This window comes from Eutrigla gurnardus, assembly GCF_963514095.1.
Source record: "Eutrigla gurnardus genome assembly, chromosome: 14".
Lineage (NCBI taxonomy): Eukaryota > Metazoa > Chordata > Actinopteri > Perciformes > Triglidae > Eutrigla > Eutrigla gurnardus.
Genome location: NC_139937.1, coordinates 26843672 through 26870604, shown reverse-complemented (window position 1 = coordinate 26870604; position 26933 = coordinate 26843672). Strand labels below are relative to the sequence as shown.

The following is a 26933-nucleotide window of genomic DNA, read 5'->3' as shown; positions in this document are numbered from 1 at the left end:
TTTATTCCACTGTTACCAGCACCGCTGCTAGCCATTTTGGTGCCCTAAGCATAATCCCCCCCAGCAGCATTCTGGACTCAAACATTTCAACGGTTCTGCTTAAAAATAGTACTGATGTTGTGTTTTTAATGGTTTAACCGAATCTTCGACTTGACCTCAGCCTGTCTGGGACAATTTAAGTGACCTTTGACCCCCTTGAATAACTCACACACACCACATGACACCATTAACTCCCATCACATTCTCCCACAACACCAACGCAACATATTTCTAGTGGCTTTCACGCTCTTATCTGCCTCTGTTGTATTCGCCTCTCATTCCTTCAGACGCCACAAAAAGTAAGCCTAACCAGTTCAAATTAAAGCTCACGCAGCTGTGACTTAAAGGTCACGGGGGGCCTCGCGTTGCCGAAAGCTTCAGGTGGCGGCTGGAGGGAATCGACCGCCACTCAGTTTAATAGCACACTCACAGATACAATCAATGAAACAAATCTTCCTCGCTGCGAGACACAAATCAGAGATTCAGCAAATAAATGCAGTGTCACTCAGGCAGGTGTAACACACACACACACACACACACACACACACAGTCTCTCCCTTCTGTCTCTCATAATCACACCCAAACAGTCGATGCATTGGAGCCACACAGGATATTAAACCACAGGACCGAGGGAGATAAACACATTTATCACACAAGCGCTCTTTCATTCTTATCTCCGTCCACCTCTCTGTCTCTGCTGTACACCTTCACTCTTTACCTCCCTCCCTCCCTCCCTCCCTCCCTCTCCGTTTTTAATCCTCCATATTTGTTTAAATGCAGATTTACGACACCCATCACTACTTCCTGTCATCCTGACAGTAACTCCTCCTGCACTGCCTCCCTCCCCATCCTGCCTTTAAATCCATATCCACACTTTACCCCCTTTTTTCTTCTCCACTCTTTTAATTCTCTCCATCAATTATCGTCTTCCTTACCTTCCTCCCTTAATACAAGCGGCCCTCTATTAATATCTACACTCCAACTTCTTCTTGCCTCATTGCTCTTGGCGGGTGTGTGTGCTAATTATGTAGAATGATGGAGCACATATTGGCAGCGAGGCTGCCACCGGAGCCTTGTTCAACCCGGTTCCTACAGCGCTGCATGAAGAGTAGTGTGTCTATTACCGTGTGTGTGTGTGTGTGTGTGTGTGATACTGGGCTGAATCCGAGCCAAGCGCTACTGAGTAGCCATCAGATCCGGGTCGAGCAGGCCGAGGGGACAGACAGCGGCGGTCATCCCTCAATAGGCCTACACAAAATGGCTAAATCAGTTTAAAGCTACTGTAACTAAACCCAGCAGGAAAACTCACAGCGGGAGGAGGAGGAGGAGGAGGAGGAGGAGGAGGAGGAGGAGGAGGAAAGGAAGGACACTGGGAGGGATGACAGTAATCCGCCTCATTGTTAGCACGACTGAAAAGCACTGATCCTCTCACAAATCACACCGATACAGCGAGATACACAAACGCTTACTCGACATGCTCTTCATCCACATCGCACACTTTAAGTCTGGTTATTATTATTATTTTAAACGTCTTAAATATTGCACTTTAAAAAGTGGAAGATTGAGCAATAAAAGAGGCTCTTTCTAAATTCACTCTGCTACAGCTTTACTTGGCCTTGAAGAACGGTATGATATGGTGGCTAATGTTAGCAAACCTCTGTAGTGTGCAGCGCTAGGTGCTAAGCTAGCAGGTGATGGTCAGGTAATACCTCCAAAATGGCTGCCCGTAAAACTACAATGTCTCATTTTTTTTATTTCTTAAAATGTGAAACCAAATGAAAATAATGAGCAATGATTAATTCCTTTTGTTGTTGATTGGTAAAGTAATGCATTTGCTTTTTCAAATGATTTCATTTTCCAGGTAACTTTTTAATAACATTTTAATGTTTTATCAGAAAGGAAACCTCTCTTACCTGGTTGTTTGTGGTGTTGTAGTTTGAGGCAGGTCATCAGGTCGTCGGGGGTCTTTATGGCAACTGTTCACAGAAAATCTTGGGAAATTAAGGCAAATTTAATTAGCACTTTCCTGCTCCTTGTGGCCACACTGGCTCTCTTTAAATAATGTTCTTATAAATATTTTTATAATTACCAATGCTGCTTTTCATACTTGGATTATATGACTTTCAAAATTGGCACAAATATGGATTGACTGGCATATATATGTTTAATTAATTAATTAAATGTACATATTTTTTTTATGAATTATATTAATGCATTCTACATGCCTTTATGTAAGAATCTAGGAAGAAATGCATTTCCTTCATCTGAAAGTGCAAATGTTTGACCAAAGTTTAAGAGTCCGAAACCCCCCAGAGATGCTGACATGCATCCTCACGTCAATCACTTCAGCTGGGGGGGGGGCTCTGACACATTGTTATTTACAATTTCCATAAATCCCCTTTATTGCTGGTTCGCTCTTACAGCTCACTAAAAGTCCTTGCTGCTTTGTATTCGGAGTTCAGATCAATTTCTCGGGGTCACATTGATGGGAGACTTTTAATTTCCTAATGGAAGGCGGAGAGGGGGGGGGGGGGGGGGCAGCACTGATAGGCCCAGAGCATCCTGTGTATATGCATGGTGGTGGTGCAAGGTTAGAGCACTATTATGTAAGAGGGAGGGGAGATTCTCATGTCTCATATTAGGAATCTCTTCACCCAGCCTCCTGATTAACGTTTGGTTTTTATAAACATGAATTTTCCAAAACAGTCCATTACGATCATAGCTGCTATTGATATGAGTCATCCTAATAACTCGTACTGATCAATGTATAAAGCCGCACGGCAATTTTTGCTGATGATGGATGGTTTCATTTCAAGGCATTTCTGGACTTGAAAGCAAGGACGATGCATCATGGAGTCGATGCAGAAACATGAGCTTCCTGAATTTTTTTTTCTGTCACAACAAATCATGGCATCAATCAATGAGGGGGAGGGGGAGAGAATTTACATATTGCCAGTTATATCAAAGAGATTAAACCTTGGTGCTAGCTAGGAATCCATTTAGATGTCATTTAGTGGGAAGAAAAAAACATGGATAAATTACATCAAAAGCTATTCGATTTCTGATCTGCTTTCGAGTCTGGTGTGTCAAGAATTTAGAGAAGATGTTACACCGTTTAAAAGAGTTATTATAAGGCCAGGCACACGTTTTCTTGTTCTCATATGTTGTTTATCTAAAAAAAAAAAGCATACACAGTGAATTTCAAAACAATTTAGTTCCCATTTGTGATAACGCTAAAAAAATATAGATCACAAAAGTGTTTTCACAAACTGCCGGTTGCAAAGATGGGAATAAAAACACAGAGAATGTAGTGTTGTGGTTGGTTTTCTTGAGTTTTCTTTCATTATAAATTCTACACAGCTGGAACAAAAATGAAAAAGGACATCAACACAGGGGTCACGACAGCGTACCACAAAATATACAGTATACAGTAGAGAGAGAGAGAGAGAGAGAAGTAAAGCACTGAGAATATCTCCTAAAAAAGAACCCTCCTAAATAAAAAAACAACATTTCTCTCCTCTCTCAGAGCGAGTGAAAAAGCATGGGAAAAAAGAAAACTCAGTAGTTCCAAAGTTAAGAATCCCCCTTTCTAAAAAAAACTTTTACACCACAATATTTTTATATAAAACAATAAAAAAGAAGAAGAAGACGCTCCAAGTTCACTTTATCTTCGCCTGCCATCACAGGCTTTCTAACAGTCAATATGGCGAGATCAGTAGACAGACATAGATAGTGGTTTGAGGTTCTTTTAAAAGTCAAGGCCATGGGTTCCAGTGTACAACAGAGTAAAAGGGCGTGTCGACCTGCTGCCGAACCTCTCCAGCCTGAGGAACAGAAACGCCGCGTACCTAAACATAGAAACACTCCCGCCATGATACTCAAAAACTCTTCCATTTGGTAAAACATAAAACATCACATACTCTTAGCAACGACCCCCGAACCCCCCCACACCTTCCAGAGTGAACCTGCACCAGTGATTTATCCCAACAGGTAAATCTGTGACTAGCACCCCAATTTTGCCATCAACAACAACACAGCAATCCACATTCGGAGATTGTCAACCATTTGCGTCAAATTCACACCAATTTTACAGAGAAAGCTGGCGATAATTGGGCTCTTCTGAGCAGGAAATGGTAGTAATTATGTTCCCCGGGGGCCGGCGGCTTAAAGTAACCACGGACACTTTGAACTCCACATCAAGCACAGTACACAGCCTGCTTAATAGACAGGTTAAAAGTAGTATTTGAATTCCAAAGAGAGCAACGTGAAAAATTGACGAAACAAACATAATATACAAGTATGCTGGAAATGGCAAAAAAAAACAAATTTGTACAACTTTAATAGCTTGCTTGTTTTGGCTGCGTTTGTAGCTGATTTTTTTTAAAGGCAAACCATTTGCGAGAAAGGGACCGGCGTTATTAAATTCCCGGGCCGCTTCTACGGAAAGCTAATTAGGGATATTGGCGGAGAGAGAGAGAAAACAAAAAAACATTCAAAGGTGGCAAAACAATGCAATTAAAACAAACACTAAAGCAAACACGGAGCTTCTTTGAGAGGAAATGTTGCAGCCGGCGTGCCAAACGCTCGGCCCGAGGGATTTGATGTTGGGAGCGTAAATCAGCGCTTGTTATTGAAGTGAATGAAAGCAGAATGGCCCAGTGTGATAATGTTTCCCAGTACACCCAGCAGAGAGCAGAGGATTTAAGTGCAGACTCCAGGGCAGAATAAACGTTCAGTGTTACACCTGCATGCAGACACACACACACACACACACACACACACACACACACTCACGGTGGCTTAATGGCATTTTTGTGGTTTCATTTGGGGCAGATGAGAAAGATTGTGCCACTGTGTTTTCGGGTCTTGTCTCTCTTCTGCAGCGGAGTCGACCGAAGATGTGATTGGTGAGGAAGAATCAAGAAGAAGATCTGATAAGAATAATGTCATCCAGTGGGGTTTAAACTGGCGACAGCATCTATGGATGGAGTGTCCAAAAAAAAAAAAAAAAAGGGCTACTCCAGGTTATAAAACAAGCATAACCGATCAATGCCAAACCCGAGATCCCCAAACATAAACCCGAGTCCACGTTGTTGCCCCCCACAGTCTTGTGTAGTGAATAAAAATGAGCCCTGTTGTCTTCGTAATGGTTCCCCTCCTTCCCTTCATCCCTCCATCGATCGCTTCCATTGTCTTCTTTCATCACTGTCAGAGAGGAAAACACACAAAAAACATATAAATTTGACCAATGTGCCATCGTTACAGATGGATATGTGCTTAATAATGATAAAAAATACTGTAATCGTGAGTCTGACACATTATTCTTTAAAAACAAATTGAAAATAAATACATTCATACTTCAAACGTGCCCCGAAGCAAACTGAATGAAGAGTAATCCTTCTACAATTTAATTTACATGATTTATCAAGTGCTTACTAACTGACAGTCTTTTAGAGTTCAGTAGCATTGTAATAATTACATAAAAAATATTTCATATTCACATGCCATATAAAACTGTATCCTACAATGTGTTTTCCTCTAACAGCTGCAGGACATATTCATTGTAAATTATAAATTGTGTTTCAAATCAAGAATGTACCACTTCTAAACGTACTCGGGGGGATTTCACACCTTTATCAGAGCGCTGACATGGAACTAGGGGAGATGTAGACGTTACAGAATATTTCTTTCTCCAAACGCTGGAATTGCAAGCTCTTGGCGTACTCGATACATTCTCCTAAATAAATCTGTGTGGCTGCAGCTCACGGGGTGATAATTATTTCACGACTTTTCCATCTCCTGGTTACATCCGCTTTGAAAGCAAGCAGCGGACGTGTCTGCGGTCCCCCCCCGCGGTTCTCCCATGTCACACAGTTCTACTGCGAGAAAAGGAAAACCAGGCTCACTTAAACCGGCTTTTACATCACCGTCAAATATGCCGCCGCCATACATTTGGTGATGAAATGTGCTACATTTAAGATGGCGTTTTCAGATGAGTCTGTACAGCTGTCGCACTCCATCATCGGAGCTGCAGCGTTCTCAGACCTCTTCTCTCTGAACTTCAAACTGACTCTCAGTCAGCGTGACTGATGCGTCTGGAGGTATTTCTGCTGCCTGGAAAAGCTCGTGTTCAAGTCGAACGGATCGCTATGAAGGATGTGCGTCGACACGTTTACGTCCACATAACTGTCAAAATGAATCAGAGGAATATTTATGCTGCCTTTGAGTTGCAATTGATCACATCTACACCCCAAAATAATTGGAATGTGCTTTGTTTAAGCCTCCTGTTGTCCGGGTCAAAATGATCCGCCACTGTGTTTAACAGCAGAGAAAAAATCTATTTTTTCAACTTGGAATTTGATGCCCTTATTTATATTTCCATGTAAGCTGGTTAAAAAAAATAAAAAATAAAAATCTGAATTATTGGGATAAATAAAAATGCATTCATCATGCCCTTTTGCACTTTTCTGCTACTATAGGCTATAGAAATACTATACAAATATTGCTCACAACCTATACAGTAAAAATAATACAATTGACAGGGTCATAGAAATGAGTGTCACCTGAATAAATGCAGTCTTTGTGCCATGTGAAGAGGCAAAACTCAGGTATTCACACAATTTGTTGTGAATGACAAGTTGCTTCTTCATTGAAATAAGCTGCTTTATTTTGGGGGGTTTAGTGACGGCGGAGGGATACAGAATATGAGGACATCATGAGGGTTAACTACATTTCACCCACCAAGTTGAACCAAATCTCCCCCCAGAAACATCTCACAGATCTGACCAGTGACTCACATAAACTCCTTTTATACGAGAAGCCTCATTCAGATCACGAATGGCTTTGTTATGATCCACTGTACTGTCCTTACTAGCTGAAGAGTCCTTGTTCTTACACAGTCTGCAGCATCACGAATCCCCGATACGCGTCCGTTTGGCCTCACCTGTTCTGTGGACGGCTTCTTGTTGAGGAGACCGGCCTCTTCGTTGGCCTTGTCGGTCTTCATCTCCACCACGATGTCGTTGTTCACCTCTCCGCTGGCCCTGCAGAGAGAGAGAGAGAGCGGCGGAGATAAATGCAATGAAAGGACGGATTGTTTACCTTGAGTACTCGCTTTGTGCAACTGAAGGATGCAGACATGACCGAAGCACCAATCGCCGCTTCAGAGAGTGCTATATTTTATGATACGATAAAACTGCTCTTCCAACCAAATCAGACTAAAAGATAACAAAGAGGATTATTTACCAGTAGAGACTTCCAAATTGTCACTTTAATCTGCATATTGATATGAAAACACTCAAATCAGACACAAAAAATATACAATTGAGAAATCAGATTTTTGAGGTTGATTATCATATAATTGCAACAAATTTTTTTCTGATTTAATTTTTGTCTGAGGAAGTTTCTTGTATTAAACGATGTCTTCTTTGTGAGATGGGAGAAAGGCAGCATGTTGCTGAGCATAATGAAAAGCAGTGGTGCAATCAGGACTATTAGCAGCTCTGTTATACATCAACTAACTCCGACGGGGAGAGAAATGGGTTGTTTTCCCCCATAAGAGGCTCCTAATTTCTCAGAAAGTGCAGACCTCTGATTTTTATTTCTATTGGAATTATTCATCCATTTATTGATAGAACATTTTTTCTCTTTTTATTAACTTAATTTGTAAAAATATTGTTGGCATACGAACTGGAACGTGCTTTACTTCTTTTATCATCACAGTGTTTTCACAGAGAGCATCCAACAGTTTAGTGATTACCGAGTCACATGAGGCAATTACACCCCCTTATCCCCCCCTCTCGTCTACTCACACTTCCTTCTTGTCCTTCTTGCTGCAGGGCAGCTTGCTCTTCTTGTTCAGGAAGTAGATGAGAGCCACCATCAGCAGCAGCAGCAGAACACACACCACCACGGCTATCACCACGCCGCTGGAGCCTCCCTGCTGCTTGTCAGCTACAGCGCCGCAATGGAGGGACACATGGAGGGAGGGGTGGTGGGGTGGTGGAGGGGGGTGGGGGATTGATCACAGTGGAGGAGGTGGGATGAAGACGAAGGTGTTTTGATTTTGGGGCAGCGGTAGAAAGAGGGGGGGGAGGTGGTGTTTGATTCGTTGGGTAGAAGAGAGGGGGGCGAGGGGAGGAAAGTAATTTAATTCATGGGTACCACGGGAGGGGGAGGAGAGGTGGAGGGGAGGGGAGGGTGGAGAGAGAGAGAGAGGATGGGTGTCCAGATGAAGACAATGGATGGGTGGGTGGGTAGAGAGGAGGGGTGGGATGTGGGGTTAGCCTACCTTTTGAATGCAATGACTGAAAAGGGATGGGACCCAAAAACGGGACCTGTTTACTCACAGAACACAACACGGAACATACTCACCCATCCACCTACACTTGTATTACTATACTTGCGAGGACACAATGCTACAACTACTTTATCAGATTTGACGTTGAATGTTTTTTTTTTTTTTTTTTTTGATTGGCTGGCTTAAAGGAGACGCTCAACAAGTTGCTTCCTTGCCAAGAAATCTGTTAAATAATAAGCTGCAGCCAGGTGATGTTTAGCTTAGCTTAGCATGGAAACAGAGGGAACAGCTAGCCTGGCTCTGTCACAGGGTTAAAAAAATCTGCCTACCAGCACCCTCAAAAGCTCATGAATGAACACATCATATCTTATTTGTTTAATGGTTTAACAGTGGGGTTATGGGATGGATCGTGTATTGATGTTGAGCAGTGACTTCCTGGAATCTCCGCTGGTTGCCTGGCAACTTCACAGTGCCGACAAGACTTCCAGGAACTATCCCTTTAAAATCTTACCTTAGGTTAAACAGTCAAACAGTCAAAATCAATGCACAAGGTGTACTTAAGTGATGGTGACAGTACTGCGGCTCTTCTCTGTGGCTAAAGCCACTTCAACACTGAGTTCAATTAAATTAACGGCAAAATAAAACTTGAGAACTGGATGCAAATGTGAGCATCTCTTTTTTAAACTATGATAAGTTGCCGTGTTATAAACAAGCATGCATGATGTCCTGATCTAGAAAATGAAGGGCAAAGCGGAGCAACGGTAGATTATTTTCTTATATCAGGACATCGGGAACATTTCCAATAAACGTAATGTAACAGTAGGGTCTGATGACATCAACGTAGAAGACAATATCAGGCATTTTTCTGACATTTTCTGAATTCCCACATAAATGATTGTTTAACTTCTGGACAACTAGGCCGTGTACCTCCCTAATTTAAGGTTTGTCCTCTCAGCTACAGTAATACAAGTACGGATACACAAACACATTAGGTCTTTGTAAACACAAACGCATGAATACTGTGTGTGCACACGCACATCAATACGCACAGTGACTTACAGTTCGAGACAAACGCCATACACATTGTCAATAGGGTTAGCGATACAGACCTGACTTAAGTACAGGGTTTCCAGAGAGCAGCACTTTGAGAGAAAGAGAGTTTCTCAGTCCCAAATAGCAAAGCAAAGCAACAACCACAAAACACACACACACACAGAACTAAGGTTACAATCCTACACACACACACAAACACACACACACAGCACCCCGGCGGGTGGAAGAAAAGCGGCGATAAAGGAAAAAACGAGGGCAAGTAGGAAAGAAGAGCTGACCAAAAAAAAGGAGACGCAGTGAAGAGACAAAGAGAGGAAAGGAAGGAATAGAATAGAATAGATTCCTTTATTGTCCCCAAGGGGCCACAAAAAAGTTGTAGTAGCATCCACAAAATATAGGACAGACATCATACAAAGGTGACAAGAGAAGAAGAATAACAATATACAATATCCACAGTGTTCAGTAGCAAGAGGGCTAATATACAAGATTACAGTACAGCAGAGGGAGGTGTGTGTGTGTGTGTGTGTGTGTGTGTGTGTGTAGTGTAGTGTAGTGTGTGTGTGTGTGTGTGTGTGATGAAGGGGCCGGGGCAAGAGAAGGTGGGTGGATGGGCAGGGAGGGTGGTGGGGGGGATCTAAATTACAGGGTCTGTACAATAAAGAGTCCTGAGAGAAGAAGGGAGGAGAGGAAGAGGAGAAGGGAGAAGGCTCTACCTCTGTCGGCTGAGTTGTCAATTGCTGCAAGAAAAGAGGAGAAGAAGAAGAAAGGAGGTTTAGTCTGCAGGTTACAGGTTTAGTCTCCAGCGATAAGATCGTGAATCCAGTGATAAGATTGTGTCTGAAGTTCTGAGGAAGTAAGAACAAGTCATCGGTTGCTGGGAAACACCCGTCGCACCATCCAGTCAAAAGCAATCGACTACAGAATCGGCCAAACAGGAAGTCCATTAGCATAGCACAAGCCGTAGCCTGACTGAATGAAAGTTTTAAGGGGGCAAACTAATTGAACTTCATTATGAAAGTGTCAGGTTCGGTTTTAGGGACCATATTTCACATTTCTTTTACCAATCACTCATTTGTTAGCCAGCTAACGCTTGTTTAGTGGCAACTAATCGCTACGTAAAAACTGGTTTGTGTGGTGCCGCTTGTTTTAATGTAGTGAATGTCCATTTAATTAAAAAAAAAAAAAGAACCCTTACCTATAGCACTGTTGCTCTTGAAGTACTACTTTACTCAGATGAGGACCTAACACTTGTTCTATTTTTATCTCTTACTTTATCGGCAATGATACGTTGTGGTTTCTTTGTTTCCTTCTTTTGACAAATGTACTTATTGTAAGTCGCTTTGGACAAAAGCGTCTGCTAAATGACCTAAATGTAAATGTAAATGTAATTAAGAGAGTAGACAAACACTGTACTCGTGTAAAAGTACTGTTAGAGCCAATAAAACTCGTTAGCACCCACCTCTGATTATAACTAGACTTTAAAAAAAAGGGTAAGGTGGTGCAGCAAAATCTAAATTTACTCCAAAGATGAAGCAAAAAGTTGTCAAATCACCTCAACAAATATGTTTAAATTAGGGCCGGGACTTTAACGCGTTAATTAAGATTAATTAATTACACAAACATTAACAGTTAAAAAAATTGACGCATTTTAATCGTACTTATTTTTGCAACGTTTCTCACTGGATGATGGACGCTAGCGTGCTAGCTAGCGTCAGAGGGTTAACCCTCGCCAACAGAGAGATGTTTTCTAATAGTCAGGGTTTCCAATGTTCTGAATGTACTTGAAAGTATTGTGTTTTACTTAAAAAAACAAAGTGTTATAGTTTACAGGAGGTCTACCTACCTATAGGCTACCTGAATTTCTGAAATGTACTACATTTCTAAATATGCTATTGCTACACTTAATGGCAAAAAATGCACTGGTCTGTTGGACTTGGTTGAACAAAAATAAACAATATTTTGTTGCTTAAGCTTATGTATTCAGTCATTATTCAATGGTATACTAAAAATCCATGTGAAGAAAATTACTCACTGTTCTCAGGTCAAATATTTATATGCGATTAAAATGCGATTGATTTCGATTAATTAATAACAAAGCCTCTAATTAATACGATTTTTTTTTTAATCGAGTCCCGGCCCTAGTTTAAATATTAATTTAAAATCTATATTATTTAAATTTGTTTATTCATATTAAATATACATCAATATTGCATGTATTATAATACATAATGTACAATAAATGTTTAAAGGAATAAATGTCAAAATAATTGCTTGAAGAAAAACAAATCTGTGTATCACAGCTGAATATCAAAACATGGCGGCGAGGACGAAACGAAGGGTGAGGAAGGAGGGAGGGAGGGAGATAACGCGTCTCCAACTGACCTCTTGGGAGAGATACCACGAAGGTCTTGCTATCTGTTCCGTGCTCGTTGGAGACCTCGCAGGTCACGCCGTCCTTCATGACCTCGGCCGTGGCTTGCAGGGTCACGGCGCTCACCACTCTGTTACCTTCCACTGACACCGACTGGCAGGAGAGAGAAGACATGATGCATTACATGATGACATGTGTGTCATTTATCCCCCGCTGTTAATAATCACACTTCATATGATTTTGCACACTAGCGATGATTTATATCCATATTTCCTCTCATAATTCTCATTTACATATCCATATCTGGTCTCAAAAAATGGTCAGCGGTGCAAGTTCAAATATATCTCCTCTTTGATCGCACATTAATCATTATCTGCTTCCATAATGATCACATTTTTCAGAAGGATTATGAAAGTTTGATCTCATTTTGTTACTTTGTTTGATGTAATATTTCAGTCATGAAGCCGTATTCCCCTGTTAGTTTCTCAGTGTGGGATTTTCTTTTCAACTGTCACATCAATATGAAATATTACTTTCCATAGTCCCGCGAGCCGTTTCTTTTCCTTCTTTTTGCTTTTGAAAACTTAAAAACCAGCCCACGAAGATCTTCAGATGTTATGAAAAATCATGCCTCACATATTAAAACGCCCCAAATAAAAACCGCTGATAGTGCTATAGTTTGTTTGAAAAGCATCTTAACTTCTGCGTTTATAATTTGACTTCCAGGAAGGCAGCGATTACATCTCCTTACTAAGTGTGTTTCCTGTAAATCGCACACTACAGCAGGTGATTGTATTTTTATCTCACGCCGTCGTTTCTACATTCGTACCTCTTTTCCTGAGGGCTTCCAGGTGAACTGAGGGGCAGGAGAGCCGTAGGCCGAACACTTCAGAGTCACCATGTCTCCTTCCTTCCCCACCTCTGCAGCGGCGGGAGTCTCGATCATGGGCTTTCCTGGAAAGGGGGGAGACGGTGAACCGGGGGAACTTTGGCTCCAGGCAACAAACACACGTACACACACTGTAAATCACACTAAGCTGGTTAAAATAATAGCAGAATTAGGTAACTGACCTTAAGTTGAACAACTAGTCATCAAGGTTGCCTTATATATATAACATTTATTGTGGTTTATAATGTTTTAATTATTATGAAAAGAAACAATTTAGACTACAAACAACATAAAAAGGCGTCTGGAGGAGTTAAGACTCGAAACAATGCATGCTGGGAAAGCCTGCTAATGTGCTGATAATGTTTCTCCATAAATCAATGAGTGGAGATAACTTTCAGCAGCGTATTCATCCAATTAATCATGTTTATACATTCTGAAGCGGTCTGAAGCTGAAAATGAGAACTTCTAACGTTAAATTAATTGGAACTGAGCAAATGGCATAATGTTTATGTTGCGTTAAGAACAAAAAGATGATCCTTGTATGATATTTTTAAACGGGTCCATCCCATACTGAAACTAAATCATCAACAGAGTAGGAAGCCACACCTCATCACACTCGCATCCATGAAGCATACGGCTTCCTTCCTCTGACTGAAACAATAGCCAGCACACCCTAACACACATACCCTTGGTATTATTGTGTGTGTGTGTGTGTGTGTGTGTGTGTGGCATAGGGTGGCCAATTTAGAAAATAAATTAGTACTCTGTTTACAATAGATTATTAAGGTGCTATTTATTTCATAGACCTCATATATCTAAAAGATGTGATTGGAATCGTCCTGTCCAAACACAGTTTTGTTGGTTTTCCTTTCGTAGGCAGATTGTGTGTGTGTGTGTGTGTGTGTGTGTGTGTGTGTGTTACCTTTGACGTTGAGGTTGACACTAGTCTGGGCTGTCAGTCCTGGCACAGATGGCATAGCTCCAACACACATGTACTCTCCAGCTTTATCGTAGGAAACATCTTGTATTGACAGCGTGCCGTCCTGTGAGAGCACCTCAGTGCCCTGGAGGGAAAACACACACACACACAGAAATAAAACCAACTGCAGACACATCACCAGCCCTCAAATTCTTCCTTTCATTCTCCGTGTGGATGTGAGAGGAGAACACCGTTGTGAATATCTTGTTTGCAGGTGTGCTGCTGTGCTGGGAAAGCAGCAGTAGAAACCTCTCTCTCTCTCACACACACACACACACACACACACACACACACACACACACACACACACACTGTTCCACACTGAGATAACAGTCTTGTCTTGCTTGATGAGCCCGCCTCTTGCAATATCTCTCAACTTCTCGTCGCAGAAAAAACCTTCTTACGCAGAACAAACACGTCCTCTACCCAGAAAACCGGCAGTCCGGGACATTTCTTCTTTTCCCAACACGGGAGACACAAGAATGGATACACAGGCTACAACAACAGGGCTCAAGGCAGGAGGAACATTGTGCACATAACAAGTGGAGGAGAGCAGATGCATACCAACATACCAAAAACACAACGGTGCTGCAATGCTGATTAGTGGTTAGAAACTGTATTTCATTGCTATGTTTACTGTAGAAAACACATGTATTCTGTTTCGTTGCTATTAACTACCACATTTAGCCTGCTACACACAGAGCACACAAACTCCAATTTGTTTTAATTATGTATTAACCTGTTACTACTATGAACGTGTCAAACTCATGGCCTTTCAAGCATGTTGACATTTTAACATAAAATGAAGTTATCTGGCATAAATTATACATAACATGGACTGAACTTGCCTTTTCAAATCGAGGGTTTATGATGAATTATATAAGATGTTCTTAGTGTATGATACTTTATTGAATAACGAACAATACGTAGTTGTGTTCACACCGAGTGCAACAGTTGCTGCTATTGGACACAACACAATGCAGCTTGTGTGGCAAGGCCACACCTGTCTGATCCAGGCTGTGGTGCTGTACGCCAGCTGTGCACCCGCGTCTGTGTGCTGTATGCGCCACATTATGAAATGTTGTCCCATCCAATAAAGAAAATGTAGCTTTGTGCATCGAAGCTGAACCGGGATCCGTACATTTGTCCAAATATGGAGCTCCAGCAAGGACGTGTTTTTACAGACGTACGTAGGAATGCTCTGATATCATTCTGTCAACAGCTCTGTATTCCTAGAAGTAACACCATGCGTGAGAGTGAGTAGAGAAAGGGGAGGAACGCACCTTTTTCCACTGAACAGTGTGCGCGGCGGAGGCCTTGGTCTTGCACTGCCACTCCACCTTGTCTCCAAGCATGACGACCTGAGGTTGTGCAGGGATCACGCTCATCGGGTCGATGTCTGGCGGAGAGCAAAGCGGAGAGAGAGGGAGGAAGACGTGTGAAACCCGAGGCCTTCCAAGTGCCACTTGAAATCGAGGGGCTTCTCATCACTTTAAACAACCATGTAATAAGAGTGTTAAATCCACCGCAGAATATCTATTATTATTTTATTTTGGAAGTACAAAGCTACTCTGAAGTTAAGCCCATTTGCAAACCAAAGTTAAGCCTATTCCATGCTATTTCGGGGCTATATCTGCTTAATGTGTGCGATAAAATCAAATTAGGGAGCGTAGTTGGGATAACATTACAAGTAACAGATGAACTGTGAAAATTGGAATTGGATGTCGCCCTCCTGAAAGGATCCCATTAAAAGCTCTTTCCACTCTTAACCTTTTTAATTCTTTGATTTACTGAGGAAGAGAAGGGCTTACTGCAGGGGAAGCTGCACCAACAGGAGGAGGATTGTTCTTGTGTTGTTGTGTGTTTACTTCATGCAGTTGTGTGTGTGTGTGTGTGTGTGTGTGTGTGTGTGTGTGTGACTCACAGTTGACGGTGAGGGTGATGGTTCCACTCAGGTCAGCGTCCAGGTTGTCGAAGTCCATGGCGGTGCACATGTACACGCCGCCGTCCGTGCGCTTGACGGATTTGAGCATCAGGAGACCACCCTGCCCGGCGATGGCTTTTCCCTGAAGGTGAAAGGACGGGGATTAACACAGATTATCACTTTTTTATGAAAAGGTGGAACACACAGGGGCAGAAAAACAACCACAAGAAGCTCTTTCTGGAATGCACACGCACATCTTTACTGAAGTCGAACTCGGGCTGAGGGTTGCCGTCGGTCTCACACTTCATGGTCACCGCGTCGCCCTCTTTGACCGGACCGGAGCTCAGTAGGGAAAAGGTTGCTTTCTCAGAGGGATCTAGACGGACATGGACAGATATGCAACAGGTGAAAATTCCTCCTTTGGATACATTTACACCATTCTACAGTATGCCATCAATCAAGAGACGTGAAATGCATTCCAGAGGGGATTTTTCTTTCCCACTGCTTCCTCTTTCCTCGCCCGATCATTCCTCCACAGACGAATATTAAATTCCACCGCCGTGTTTAGCAGGAGGAAAAGAAATGCATTCAACGCTTATGGCTGTTTGTTGACAATGTCTTATTTCAAAGGGCAAATGTTAGTTTTTGAAAAAGTAAAAGAAACATGTGGATGGAAGACAGGGAGAATAAACAAAAAGATTCATTCATTTGAATTGGAAATATCTCAACAACTATTGGATGGATTGCACAAACATTTAAGGTCCTTACAGGATAAATCCTAATAACTTGACAACCTGCTGACTTTTCCTCCAACGCCATCAGCATGTTGACATTTTGGCTTTTAGTGAAACTAAACTATTGGGTTTCCATGAACTTTGAATCGATGTTCATGTTCCCGTCAGGATTAATTGTAGTCACTGACTTTTTAAATCACCAGCATCCTCAAATTTCAATTCTTCAAATATTTTGGATTATGACTACATACGTGCAAAACTTTGTTATTATTGCTAATTAGCAAAAAGTAGCATGCTGCAACTAGTAAACATTGTAAGGAGCCTCTTCTTTAGTGGCTTGAACGATGATGTAATGGTGCTGTTATTACTTATTATTACGTTTTTGCAAGCACAAAGCTACTTACTCTGAAGTTTAGCCCACTTTGAAGCCACAGTTAAGCCTATTCCACGCTTCTCTTAGGCCCTCTCCGTTAAATGTGCGTGGTGGAATCAAATTAGCATTAAAGTAGCAGATGAAGCATGAAAATCAATACCTCTCTCATGTCTGTCCAGTCTGTACAGCCAGCAGCTACATAGCTTAGCATACAGACTGGAGACGGGGGGAAACAGGTAGCCTGGTGACCGGCTGCACCAACAGCAGCTGTAAAGCTCATGAATCAAAAGCACTCACAGTTGAGGTTGATGGTGATGGTGTCGGACTTCTTCTGGCTGATCTGGTTCCCCGGCATGCTGTACTCCACGGTGCACTGGAACAGAGAGTCCTTGTCGGCCTTTGTGGGCTGCATGTACAGGGTGCTCCTGAGAGTGAAGAGACCGGAGGCCTCCTTCACCACTGAGGAACTCATGCTGTTCTCTGGCAGATGAGGGGAGGAAGCACACCGGTTATCCCCTGGTGGGTTTTTGCACGAGCACTGTGACATTTGAATTATTCTAACAACCACGATGACACGTACTCTCTTTTCTGTCCTTGACCTCGGGCAGGGGCTGGTCATCTTTGAACCAGATGATTCTTGGCTGGGGATGTCCATTCATCGTCACGCAGGTACCGATCTGATGCACGTGGACATATAAAAGGAGGGGCTCATCAAAAAGTCGACTACATTTGTGACCCGCCACGGCAAGTCGGGTGGGACTTTGAATAAAAGACGAAATAAGCTTTTTTTTTTTCAAAATTTGTGATTTTCGTTTTTTTGCAGAATATGCAAGTTGAGATCATGAAGAAGCCGATCCATGTTTCAGATAACAGTATTGGTTGCCGTAAAAGTATACATTTTGTATTTGTAGTTTTGGATAAAAATCGTCCCTTATCTGTGTCCCTACAGGGCCGTGTACGGCGATGCAGTTCATTTCTATACTGATCACCGTTGGCCATTCACGTTAGAAGAGAAACACATGGCTACTTATTCAGCGCAGCAGATCAGCTGGAGTTGAAGATATCAGACGTCTACGGTAACTTTTCAACGGGATAAAAACAGCGAAAACGAGGAAATCCTTTGACTGCAAATGCTACGGAAGAAGAAAGGAGAACTCTCTCCTTGGAAGACATCCATGTAGCGACAAACTTTCTCAAGAGCTTACGTACAGCACACGGATGGATTCTTTAGCTGCCAAAAGAGAGCAAACGGACCTACAGTAGTTACGTCGGAGATGACTGCATCCACCAAAAAGCCGCAGACGAAAAGAAAGTCCGCCCGGACCTCTTATTTCATCGGAGCCAACGAAGTTTGCAGGAATACGTTTCAGTTTCTTATGGGGTGAGTTTCTGTTAACATCCAAGTTATCTACTTTGCTCAGCTAGCTAAGCTAGCTCAGTACTGTCGTTTTAAAGGTATGCACATCGAAACTAAGCTGTAATGGGAGGTTGTTGGCTCGGAATGTGGGCATCTGATTTAACAGTAATGTGCCAAGGCCTGTTGGCATTGCTTGAATTGACTGTGTTTCCTTTCTGGCCAGGTGAGGTGAGGGGTGATTTGCAATTCTTTCAGGCCAGTTTTCTCAGTGAACGGTTTTCAGAGAAGCATGCATTCAAATGGCCCCAACTTTGGATTTCCATGTGTTAGACATCATTGGAAAGCTTAGAAACTACACTTTCAGAATCTGTGAATAACTCAAAATGCCCCAAGGCCGACTTGTTCCTGGTTTTGCCGCGGCTGGTCACATATGTGTATTTTCAGTGTTTTATATGCAATCAGAGACACACAAGGACGCACAAACAATTATTGAAATGGCTCACGCACCTCAGAGCTTGTAGTCTCTCCCACAGAAATGGCCTGACTTGATGGCCTCTTGAGTTCTGGCTTCTCAGGGGCAACTGAGATAGAAAAAAATAAAGTGGACGGGGGGGCCCTGTTAATCAAGTCGAGCTGTAAATATCCTGCTTCGCATTATTCCAGTGTGACCTGGTTCACATGAGTTGATAAGGGTCAAATAACAACGCCCCCCCCTCCTCTCTGGCTCACACACATACAGCCACAGGTGTAAGTATTCCCTCTTGCTTCCCTGCTTTTATTCACAAGCTCACTTGTTCACATGCAAGGTCATCTTATCGCTGCCTGCAGCTGTTAGCGGCTTATAAGAATAAACAGTAGATGGGTATTCCTCTCTCGATCTCACTCGCTTCATTCTTTGTTTTGAGTCCTTTTTTGTCACCGAAGTCCTTGGCTGATCCCTTTCCTGCGTACCGGCGGCCGTATGCACACGCAGTCATTTAGACGTACAATTAGGAATAAAACTTGGTTCTGCGGTCCCAACTAAACATTTTTTGTTGCATTCAATAATGCATGTATGTTAAGAGAATTAAAAGACGCACGAAGACATGAAGGTATTTGCTGTTTTCTATTCTCCTGTGGTGTATTTTTTTCTCAGCACACACACTGTTTACTCTCCACCGGGAGAGAAAGTGTGAACCCAGGCTACCACTGCTAATGCTCCGAAGACCTCATAACTCAGGAGAGAAACACTATAATTCATCCCCCGCTGAGGCTAGTGGTCAAATGTGGGCACAGACTAATCGCTGGTTTCTTACGACCGCCGGCGTTAAGCACATCTAAAAAGGCCCTTTCTTAAGTAGCACTGCGTTGAGGTATTGTCTAACTGGCCTCTTCACAATTAATAGCTTATATTATGAAATTGCTTTAAAACCTCAGCGACTCCGAGTGAATCCATGTTAATGGTTAACTTGGTTTTTTTCAAGTGGGAGCTAAAAGAAGGAGAGTTTTGCTATTCTTCTAACACAAACTCTCCCTCTTTAGAGTGATTGATCAGTCCAATCTAAAATGCAAATGATTGGTATTCATTTCGGCGAGGCCACTAACTGCTAAAAGCATGATGGATGCCTGCTGAGGGGAAGAGCGAAAGGACACGGCGGCCCACTGTGAGGGCTCGGCCCCTCGGAGCCACGATGATAAATCTGGACCGTTATTAAGGTGAGATATATGAGACATGACAGGTGTGATTGGACTATTCATCAATTGTGTCAAGAGTGATTAGATTGTTGTTAATTGACCTCCGGGGAACTTATCAAAGGAAATTGGTTACCACAAACATTGGAAAAGGGGTTTTAAATCTTCCACATGATAAAAAATAAATAATATGAGTTAAGTCTGCTCCATTCTCGTCACATGACTGTGACAAATCACACACTAAGAAACTGTATGGAGCTTCTATGAAGAGGTTTTCCATGGAGTTGGTATGTGCAGTCTGCAAAATGCATTAGATACAATTAAACCACTTCTAATTGAAAGTATGCATGAACACACACGCAGATCTGATTAAAGCTTAAAGCTTTAGTGGCAGTGACAGTAACAAATCAAGTCATAAACAACTGATGGGGAAGTGAGGGGGGGTCCTCTCTGAAAAGGTCACGTTGAGGTCGTTTAAAAAAAGGCCACCGGTGGACTCACAGAAGACGTGGAGCTTGGTGGCAGCATCTCCGACCCCGGCGGGGCCGGTGGTGACCTGGCAGTAGAAGACGAGCTCGTCGGAGGGCTGGACCGAGGTGATGGTCAAGGTGAAGTCCTCTCCGATGGCGACCCGCCCGGAGAGAGGGGTGCCGTCGTCGCTTTTTCCTTCGCCGCCCTGGGAGAAAGCCACGCGCTTCCTGGTTCCATGCTCCTCCTGGATGTATGGAGAGATAGAAGGAGGTATAGAAAAGGGAGGAGGAGTAATAGAAGTAGGAGGAAGATGGCAGTAAGTACATACTATGTCTAAAAATACATTTTTCACAGTGCACTCCTTCACAAATTTCTATTTCTAACACCTGGATATGATAAAACTTTCACTGACAAATAAACGTATTTTCCTGTCTAAAAATCTTTGGATAAAGAAAGTCAACATCTCAAAATGACTTACAATGTACCACTCCACAACGGTGTTGCTGGCTGGCGAGACGGTGTGCGTGCAGGGCAGTTGGGCAGTCTCTCCTTTCAACACCTCCACTTTGGGAGCCACCTTCACGGTCACAGCGCCGCTAGAAACTGCAGAGAACAAGAAATAAAGAATATGATTAAAAACCGGTAATCTTTAAATATATAATTACAGTTACCGGAAAAGAGACGCAGACAAGTTCAGGACTGTATATTTCACCTCAAATAGGAACTGAAGAAAATAATAAAACTTCAAATGTAAGTGAAATATATGGATTGATGGCAAAGAAGTGGCTTGCAGAGTTTTTCTGGAAGTTTTGGGCATGTTTCATTGTAACTGCTGTAAAAACCAAACAGACAACAGCAGCCATTCGTTGAAAAGGATCGTGAGTTACAAAATAACAGTATTCCCTTGAGGGGATCCCGAACCCCAGTAAAAAACTGTTAAGGGCCCCGAGGGGAAGCTGGAGGGCCCTCGTCACTGTCAGTGTTCTCCATTCAATAGAGACATTAGGATGCACAAAGGGTCCCATATATCAATGGGACAGAGAAAATGGAGCCAAACTGGCTCCGGCTGGGGAACGTGAACACGATGACTCCTTAACTCTATCTATGGAGAAGCAGCGTGACGGGCAGGCTGCATTAGAGAGAGTAGAGGCGGGGAAAAGAGGGCAGGGCACGGACGGAGAGCTGGAGGAAGGGAAGGAGCTCCACTTCTGATAATGAAGTCACTGCAGCACACAAGAGTGTCATAAATCCTGGCAGAGCAACACATGAAGGCAGCAGCACAATGTCGGTTAAGTGATCGGGGTTAAACCGCCAAATCAATGCCATCAAAAAACCTAAATTACCATGATGTTGCGGCACATTTCATAGTCAATGCAATTTTCATATGCATGCATGAAAACTTGCAACTATATTGTTTTTAGAAAGTTAATAATGGATCCACGCAGTAAACAACACTCCCGGAAATCTCTCAGAGCTCCACACTCAAATGAATATTCATATTCTGGACGTATGTGTTGCTAATGAATAGGCCAGTTCTATGCTCTGTATGATAACATGAATTAATCATGTCATCGATTTCTGGACTACAAAATCTACACTTAAATTATTCATTTGTTGTGGAGGAACTTGCGAAGAGTGGTGAGGGACGGACTTCTGGGATCATATTTGTTTGACGGGGCCGGTTTTAATAACGGGGGCAGAGAAATGCAGGCGGGGGGATGAAAGAGAGTTTGCTGGAAATGTCTCAAAAGAGAGATGAGAGGTGCTGAAGGACGGCCACCTTGTTATCACTCCACCGCAAGGAAGAGAGAGGGAGGGATGAATGAAAGGGAACGAGGCAGAACATATGGAGGAAATAACAGGGAGAGCTGTCAAAAACACACACTACGAGTGTTAGGAAGACAGATTCCAGCCAGGTCAGACGCCGTGATTCACCGTGACCCTCAAAGCACACGGACGTCAGGGGTCAGCCAAGCGTTGACATTTGAGGAAAAAAGATCTCTCCATTCTCTCACTTCTTGATTTCGCTTCCCTGGTCTCTATTTTTATCCTCTTTTGGTATATCTTCATCCCTCTCCCTCGTTTCTATTAGCTCAGCTCTCAAGTGGAACATCATTAGTTCTACAAACCGAAGTCTCATGTTCCGAGTCTGTAAGAGCGATGGAGCCCCGAAAGAAGAAAAAAAAAATCCTCCTCTTGTTTCGCCGCCAACACAAACACGGCGAAGCTGGACGAGCAAAACGAGACAAGAATGTGTGCGTAAACTGAGAGCTGCACTTTTAGGGGCAGGAACTCGGGATTTAAGGGTCCCGCTAAGTGCCGCGTGGGAAAAGCACACACTCGCACGCACGCCACCTTAAATCAAGTGACTTAGTGACACAAGAATGTCCACTTTTAAAGGGACATACAAACCCCCAAATTACAATCTACATCCACTACTTCTAAAATGACTCAGATACTTCACAGGCCTGTTTATGAGCTGTTACACAGGAGCGGTGGTAGTTCAAAACAATCTCCATTGCTAAATAGCACTCCAGGTAAGAGGGAAAACAATCTCTTTAAGGTTGGAATCTATTTTTCTATTAAATGGAAAAACTGACATATCAGTAACTCGTGTGATCTTGTGGTTGATCATGTGGTCATCATGTATTCATCTGCCGACTATGTTTTGTTCTTTTAGGCGTTACTTGAAAGCACTTATCACATGCACTTCCTTTTTTTTTCCAGGCCAGACATAATGACGTGTGATTAAAATAGCTGAATCCTCACTTTCAGAGCAGCTTGGGCCTCATTTATATAGCGCTTCTATCCAAAGCTTTACAGGAATGACTGACATTCACCCATTCATACACACATTCACACAACGACGGTGGAGTCAACCACGCAGGGCGACAGCCAGCTCGTCAGGAGCAATTAGGGTGAGGTGTCTTGCTCAGGGACACCAGGCACTGCATGTAAAAACAGCTACTGAGAGGCAGTTAAAGCAATGATGTGTGCTGTAAAATGGAGCTCGACAGAGTCCAGCTGAACCAAGTCTTTCTTCCCCGCGCAGTGATTTAACTGTCCGTCTTGCTCTCTCACCCTTTGGGTGTCATTCCTGCTGTATTTTGGTCAGTTGGGCTGCCGCTCTGTGTTTTACACATGGAGGCAGCTGGAGAGACAGAGATGGACAATTAAAGCATAATTAGGGGGAGGCCTCTGTCCAATCAGAGTCTGGACTCTGGAGCTGTGTGCGAGTGTGTTTGTGTGTTTAGAAACACATGCTGTTGGCTGTCACAGTGTGAGAGAGAGAGGGAGAAGCTGAGGGCGGTTGGGGGGGGGCGTACTTCATGGGGGTCTCATTAGCTGACGCAGGCCAGCTAATCGGATTTCGCCAAAGAAAGGGAAAGTGTGTGTGAGGTGGTGTGTGATGAGGTGCGTGACCGGGCAAAATGACAGATGGGAACTAGACGGTCAGACTGTGACCTGTACACACACACACACACACACACACACACTCTCTTACAGTATATATCTATAATGCATGTGATATTTATGAGCAGCCGCAGCACCCCCAAAACCTCCGGTTAAGTACAGTGTCTGTAGAAAAAGAAAAAAGTCTGCAGAGTCTCGTGTCAATCCCACATCTACTGAAAAGTTAATGTGAAACCATCTTTAATACTCTCTCTCTCTCACACACACACACACACACACACACACACGGTGAGCACCCCTCATTATGAACAGAACCAGCTGGATCTCTCTCTCTCCCTCCCTCTCTCCCCTCTCTTGTTCTCCCTCTCACCTACTGTCGTATTCGGACATCAAACCAGAAGCCTCTTTCTCTCTCTGACTCTCCTCTTTTCATCCCTCATTCTCAAACGGCATTCTTTAATACCCAACACACACACACACGCACACACACACACACACACACACACACACACACACACACACACACACACACGCATCTCGTCTGCACATGTGCGCGTTCCAAAGACAGAAAGAGAATGAAAGATGGAAAAGGCGAAGCACAAAGGGACTAAGAAAAAAAGGGGGAGTGAAAGAACAAGAACAGTGTGTGTGTGTGTAAATCCACCTACATGACTATAAGTATGGCCTATTTCTGAAGCCACCATGGAGCTCCTTTCACTGCGTGTCCTCCCCACTAACCCAAACATCTCTCCGCTGAGAGTAATGGACGTCCCGGGTAACTGGGCCTGATGTAGTCTACTGTAAACACCTCGATGAGGGTGCAGAGGGGAAGTGCGTTAAGATTACAATCGCCATGCGTCACGGAGATTGAGTGTACAGTCCTGCATCGGTGCCAAGACTTGATCTGGTCGGCGGGTCTAAAAAGTACAGGACAGACGCGACGGACGGGGAATGTCAGAAGGTGTGTGTGTGTGTGTGTGTGTGTAGCCACTAACAGGATTAGTGTGTTGGCAAAGCAAACAGCGTCCTGCTGCAGAAGACACAGCCTCAATGTCACAAGAGATGAGTCACCTTCAGCACGAGGTCATTTGAAGAAAAAAACAACTTCCTCATTTTTATCTGCACCTCTTTCAGTGTGTTCACAATGATGTCTGTGCTAGCTGCATACATACGCTGTGTGGAGAAAAGGAGTGTGAAGGGTTTTGTGGTGAGGTTGTAGATTGCATTAAAAAAAATACCCCTCCGCTCACCCCTCCCTTTCCAAGCGTGTCAGAGAACTACGGTGGCCTTCAAGTAATGTAACACATGAAAGTCTCTCTCTATTGGCTATTACAGAAACATGGCGGTGCAAAACAGCTGACTCTGTGAGGAAGATCCCAATGTCACGGTCATTCTAAGGTAACGAAAACAAACAAAAGTTTCAGGTTGTATACTAATAAGAAACGTAGTTATGAATATCCTATTCCACTGCTGTTACACACTTTGTTAGGTGTCTGCAGGCGTTGAAGTCATTGAGCTATAAAAGCCCACGAGTGTAAATGTGGCTCCAATCCCACCATGTTGTGATGGTTACTATCGCCACGGACACAACGGGCCCGGCTCACCGGGGGGTCCCGAGTATCGCCGTGGCAGTGGGGCGTGGCAGCCCCTCCCCCCACGCAGATAACGGGTACCAACTAATGCTCTCACTCAGATCTCGTTGCTTTTGGCCTTTCACATCCACTCAGCGCTCACATTCGTCCGCCCGTTAGACGGGGACGCTCATCGTGAAATTCAGTTTGCTCGGCGAGGTTTCATTTCAGCGGACAAACTCGATCCATCTCAGAAATGTACCCAAGAGGGTCAGCTGTTACAAATACACAGAGAGGCTCTTCAGCGGACGCTGGACAGAAGGCAGCGTGTGCTGATGTTGTTTAAAACTATGACAAATAATCCAGTTGTGCTTGGACGCTGCAAAGGAGCAAGTTAGGTGTTTGCAATACTGTTGGAGGGAGAGGGAAACTATTTTCCCTCAATCTATCTATCTATATATATATATATATATATAGATATATATATCTATATATATATATACTGTTTGATATGTGTGTGTGTGTGTGTGTGGTAGGGGGCAGGCTGGGTCAGACTACCAGTGTCGGGGTGGGTCCATGTAAGGCCTGGAGTCCGTCAACGCCCAACTGATGAGACAAGAACAGGTGCAGCACAGGGACAGCAGCTGCTTCACCCCCCCTGCCCCAACACACACACACACACACACACACAACCACACACACACACACACACACACACACACAATGAATGCCCCATGTAGAGGGTGAGGGAGAGCGTGAGGAGGGAAACCCAAGAGATGATGAGGATAACTTTTATACATTTGCTTTTATGTGATGGCACCCTTTTTAACTTTTTAATTTCTAACTTTTAATCTTATTGTTACTTATTTATTTATATTTTATTGTCTTTCTACTGTCTTTTTTAGCGTATCTTACCAACTCTACCTATCGGTTCTCCTGCTTTGTTGATGTTTATATATGTATCTGTGCTATATAAATACAGTTATGATTATTATTATTATTAAAACAAGAGAAAGGAAGTTTCCTAACTGGCTATAATACAGACTCAAATGTTTTGCAGAAGTGAAACAGACAGAAATAGATTGGCTGTCTGTCACACTGGATAAGTATACATATATATATGTATATATATAAGTATACATACCAGAACCATGCATAGCGGACGACGACAACAATGACTTGTTGACTTATTGGAGAGGGAAGTGACGATATTTATCTAATGCTAATTAGCATCCTACAGTAATTTACTGTATTCATAACGGGATAACAGGGAGAGTAGGATATTTTAATCCAGGGTTAAGGTTAGAAATGACGTCTCATTCCCACCACGTCATGTGACGCCGAAAACATGGCCGCCTAACAAAAGCGTGTAATATCCTGTTGCATTGGACGCTCCGACTCAGTACAGTCCTGTGTTCGGCGCCACACGTATAATACATCAGGTATTAAAATGTCAACGGTGTCCCGAACAATGCAAGACACCATTCAGCTAGCGAAGATGATTCAGTAATGAGATTATTCTTCACAAAGCGGTGGAAATGATGGCCGAGGGTTCGCGGCTGACCTTTTTACAGGCTTGCAGGCTGCTTGTGCATGCGAGGCGACCGCCGCCGGCTCTTCGTGTTCGCCAGGAGGTCTCCATTTGTTTATGATGTTCCATGAGAAAGGACATTTACCCAAGTGGGACCGATAAAGAAGTTCAACAGCTTTCATCCCAGAGTCACGACAGTCCCAGATGAACTGCTCCCAAGACAAATTCCTGAGTATTAGTATTTGCTGGCTGGAGTG

General features: G+C 43.2%; 1 protein-coding gene across 2 annotated transcripts in view; it reads right to left on the bottom strand.

The window, feature by feature from the left end:
- Positions 1-3350: 3350 nt before the first annotated feature.
- bcam (basal cell adhesion molecule (Lutheran blood group)) overlaps positions 3351-26933 on the bottom strand; it is a 46316-nt gene continuing 22733 nt past the window's right edge. The window contains exons 2-17 of one of the 2 annotated variants that reach the window (XM_084027259.1): positions 20639-20763; positions 20191-20404; positions 18526-18599; positions 17242-17338; positions 16959-17141; positions 15809-15930; positions 15555-15696; positions 14914-15029; positions 13574-13715; positions 12592-12716; positions 11774-11915; positions 10105-10128; positions 9448-9480; positions 7851-7992; positions 6983-7082; positions 3351-5244 (exon numbers count right to left, since the gene is read on the bottom strand). In XM_084027259.1, the coding sequence (XP_083883385.1) occupies positions 5242-5244; positions 6983-7082; positions 7851-7992; positions 9448-9480; positions 10105-10128; positions 11774-11915; positions 12592-12716; positions 13574-13715; positions 14914-15029; positions 15555-15696; positions 15809-15930; positions 16959-17141; positions 17242-17338; positions 18526-18599; positions 20191-20404; positions 20639-20763 (1784 nt within the window). In that variant the 3' untranslated portion in view covers positions 3351-5241. The remainder of the gene's footprint in view (positions 5245-6982; positions 7083-7850; positions 7993-9447; positions 9481-10104; positions 10129-11773; positions 11916-12591; positions 12717-13573; positions 13716-14913; positions 15030-15554; positions 15697-15808; positions 15931-16958; positions 17142-17241; positions 17339-18525; positions 18600-20190; positions 20405-20638; positions 20764-26933) is intronic. The other variant, XM_084027260.1, reaches the window with a different exon arrangement.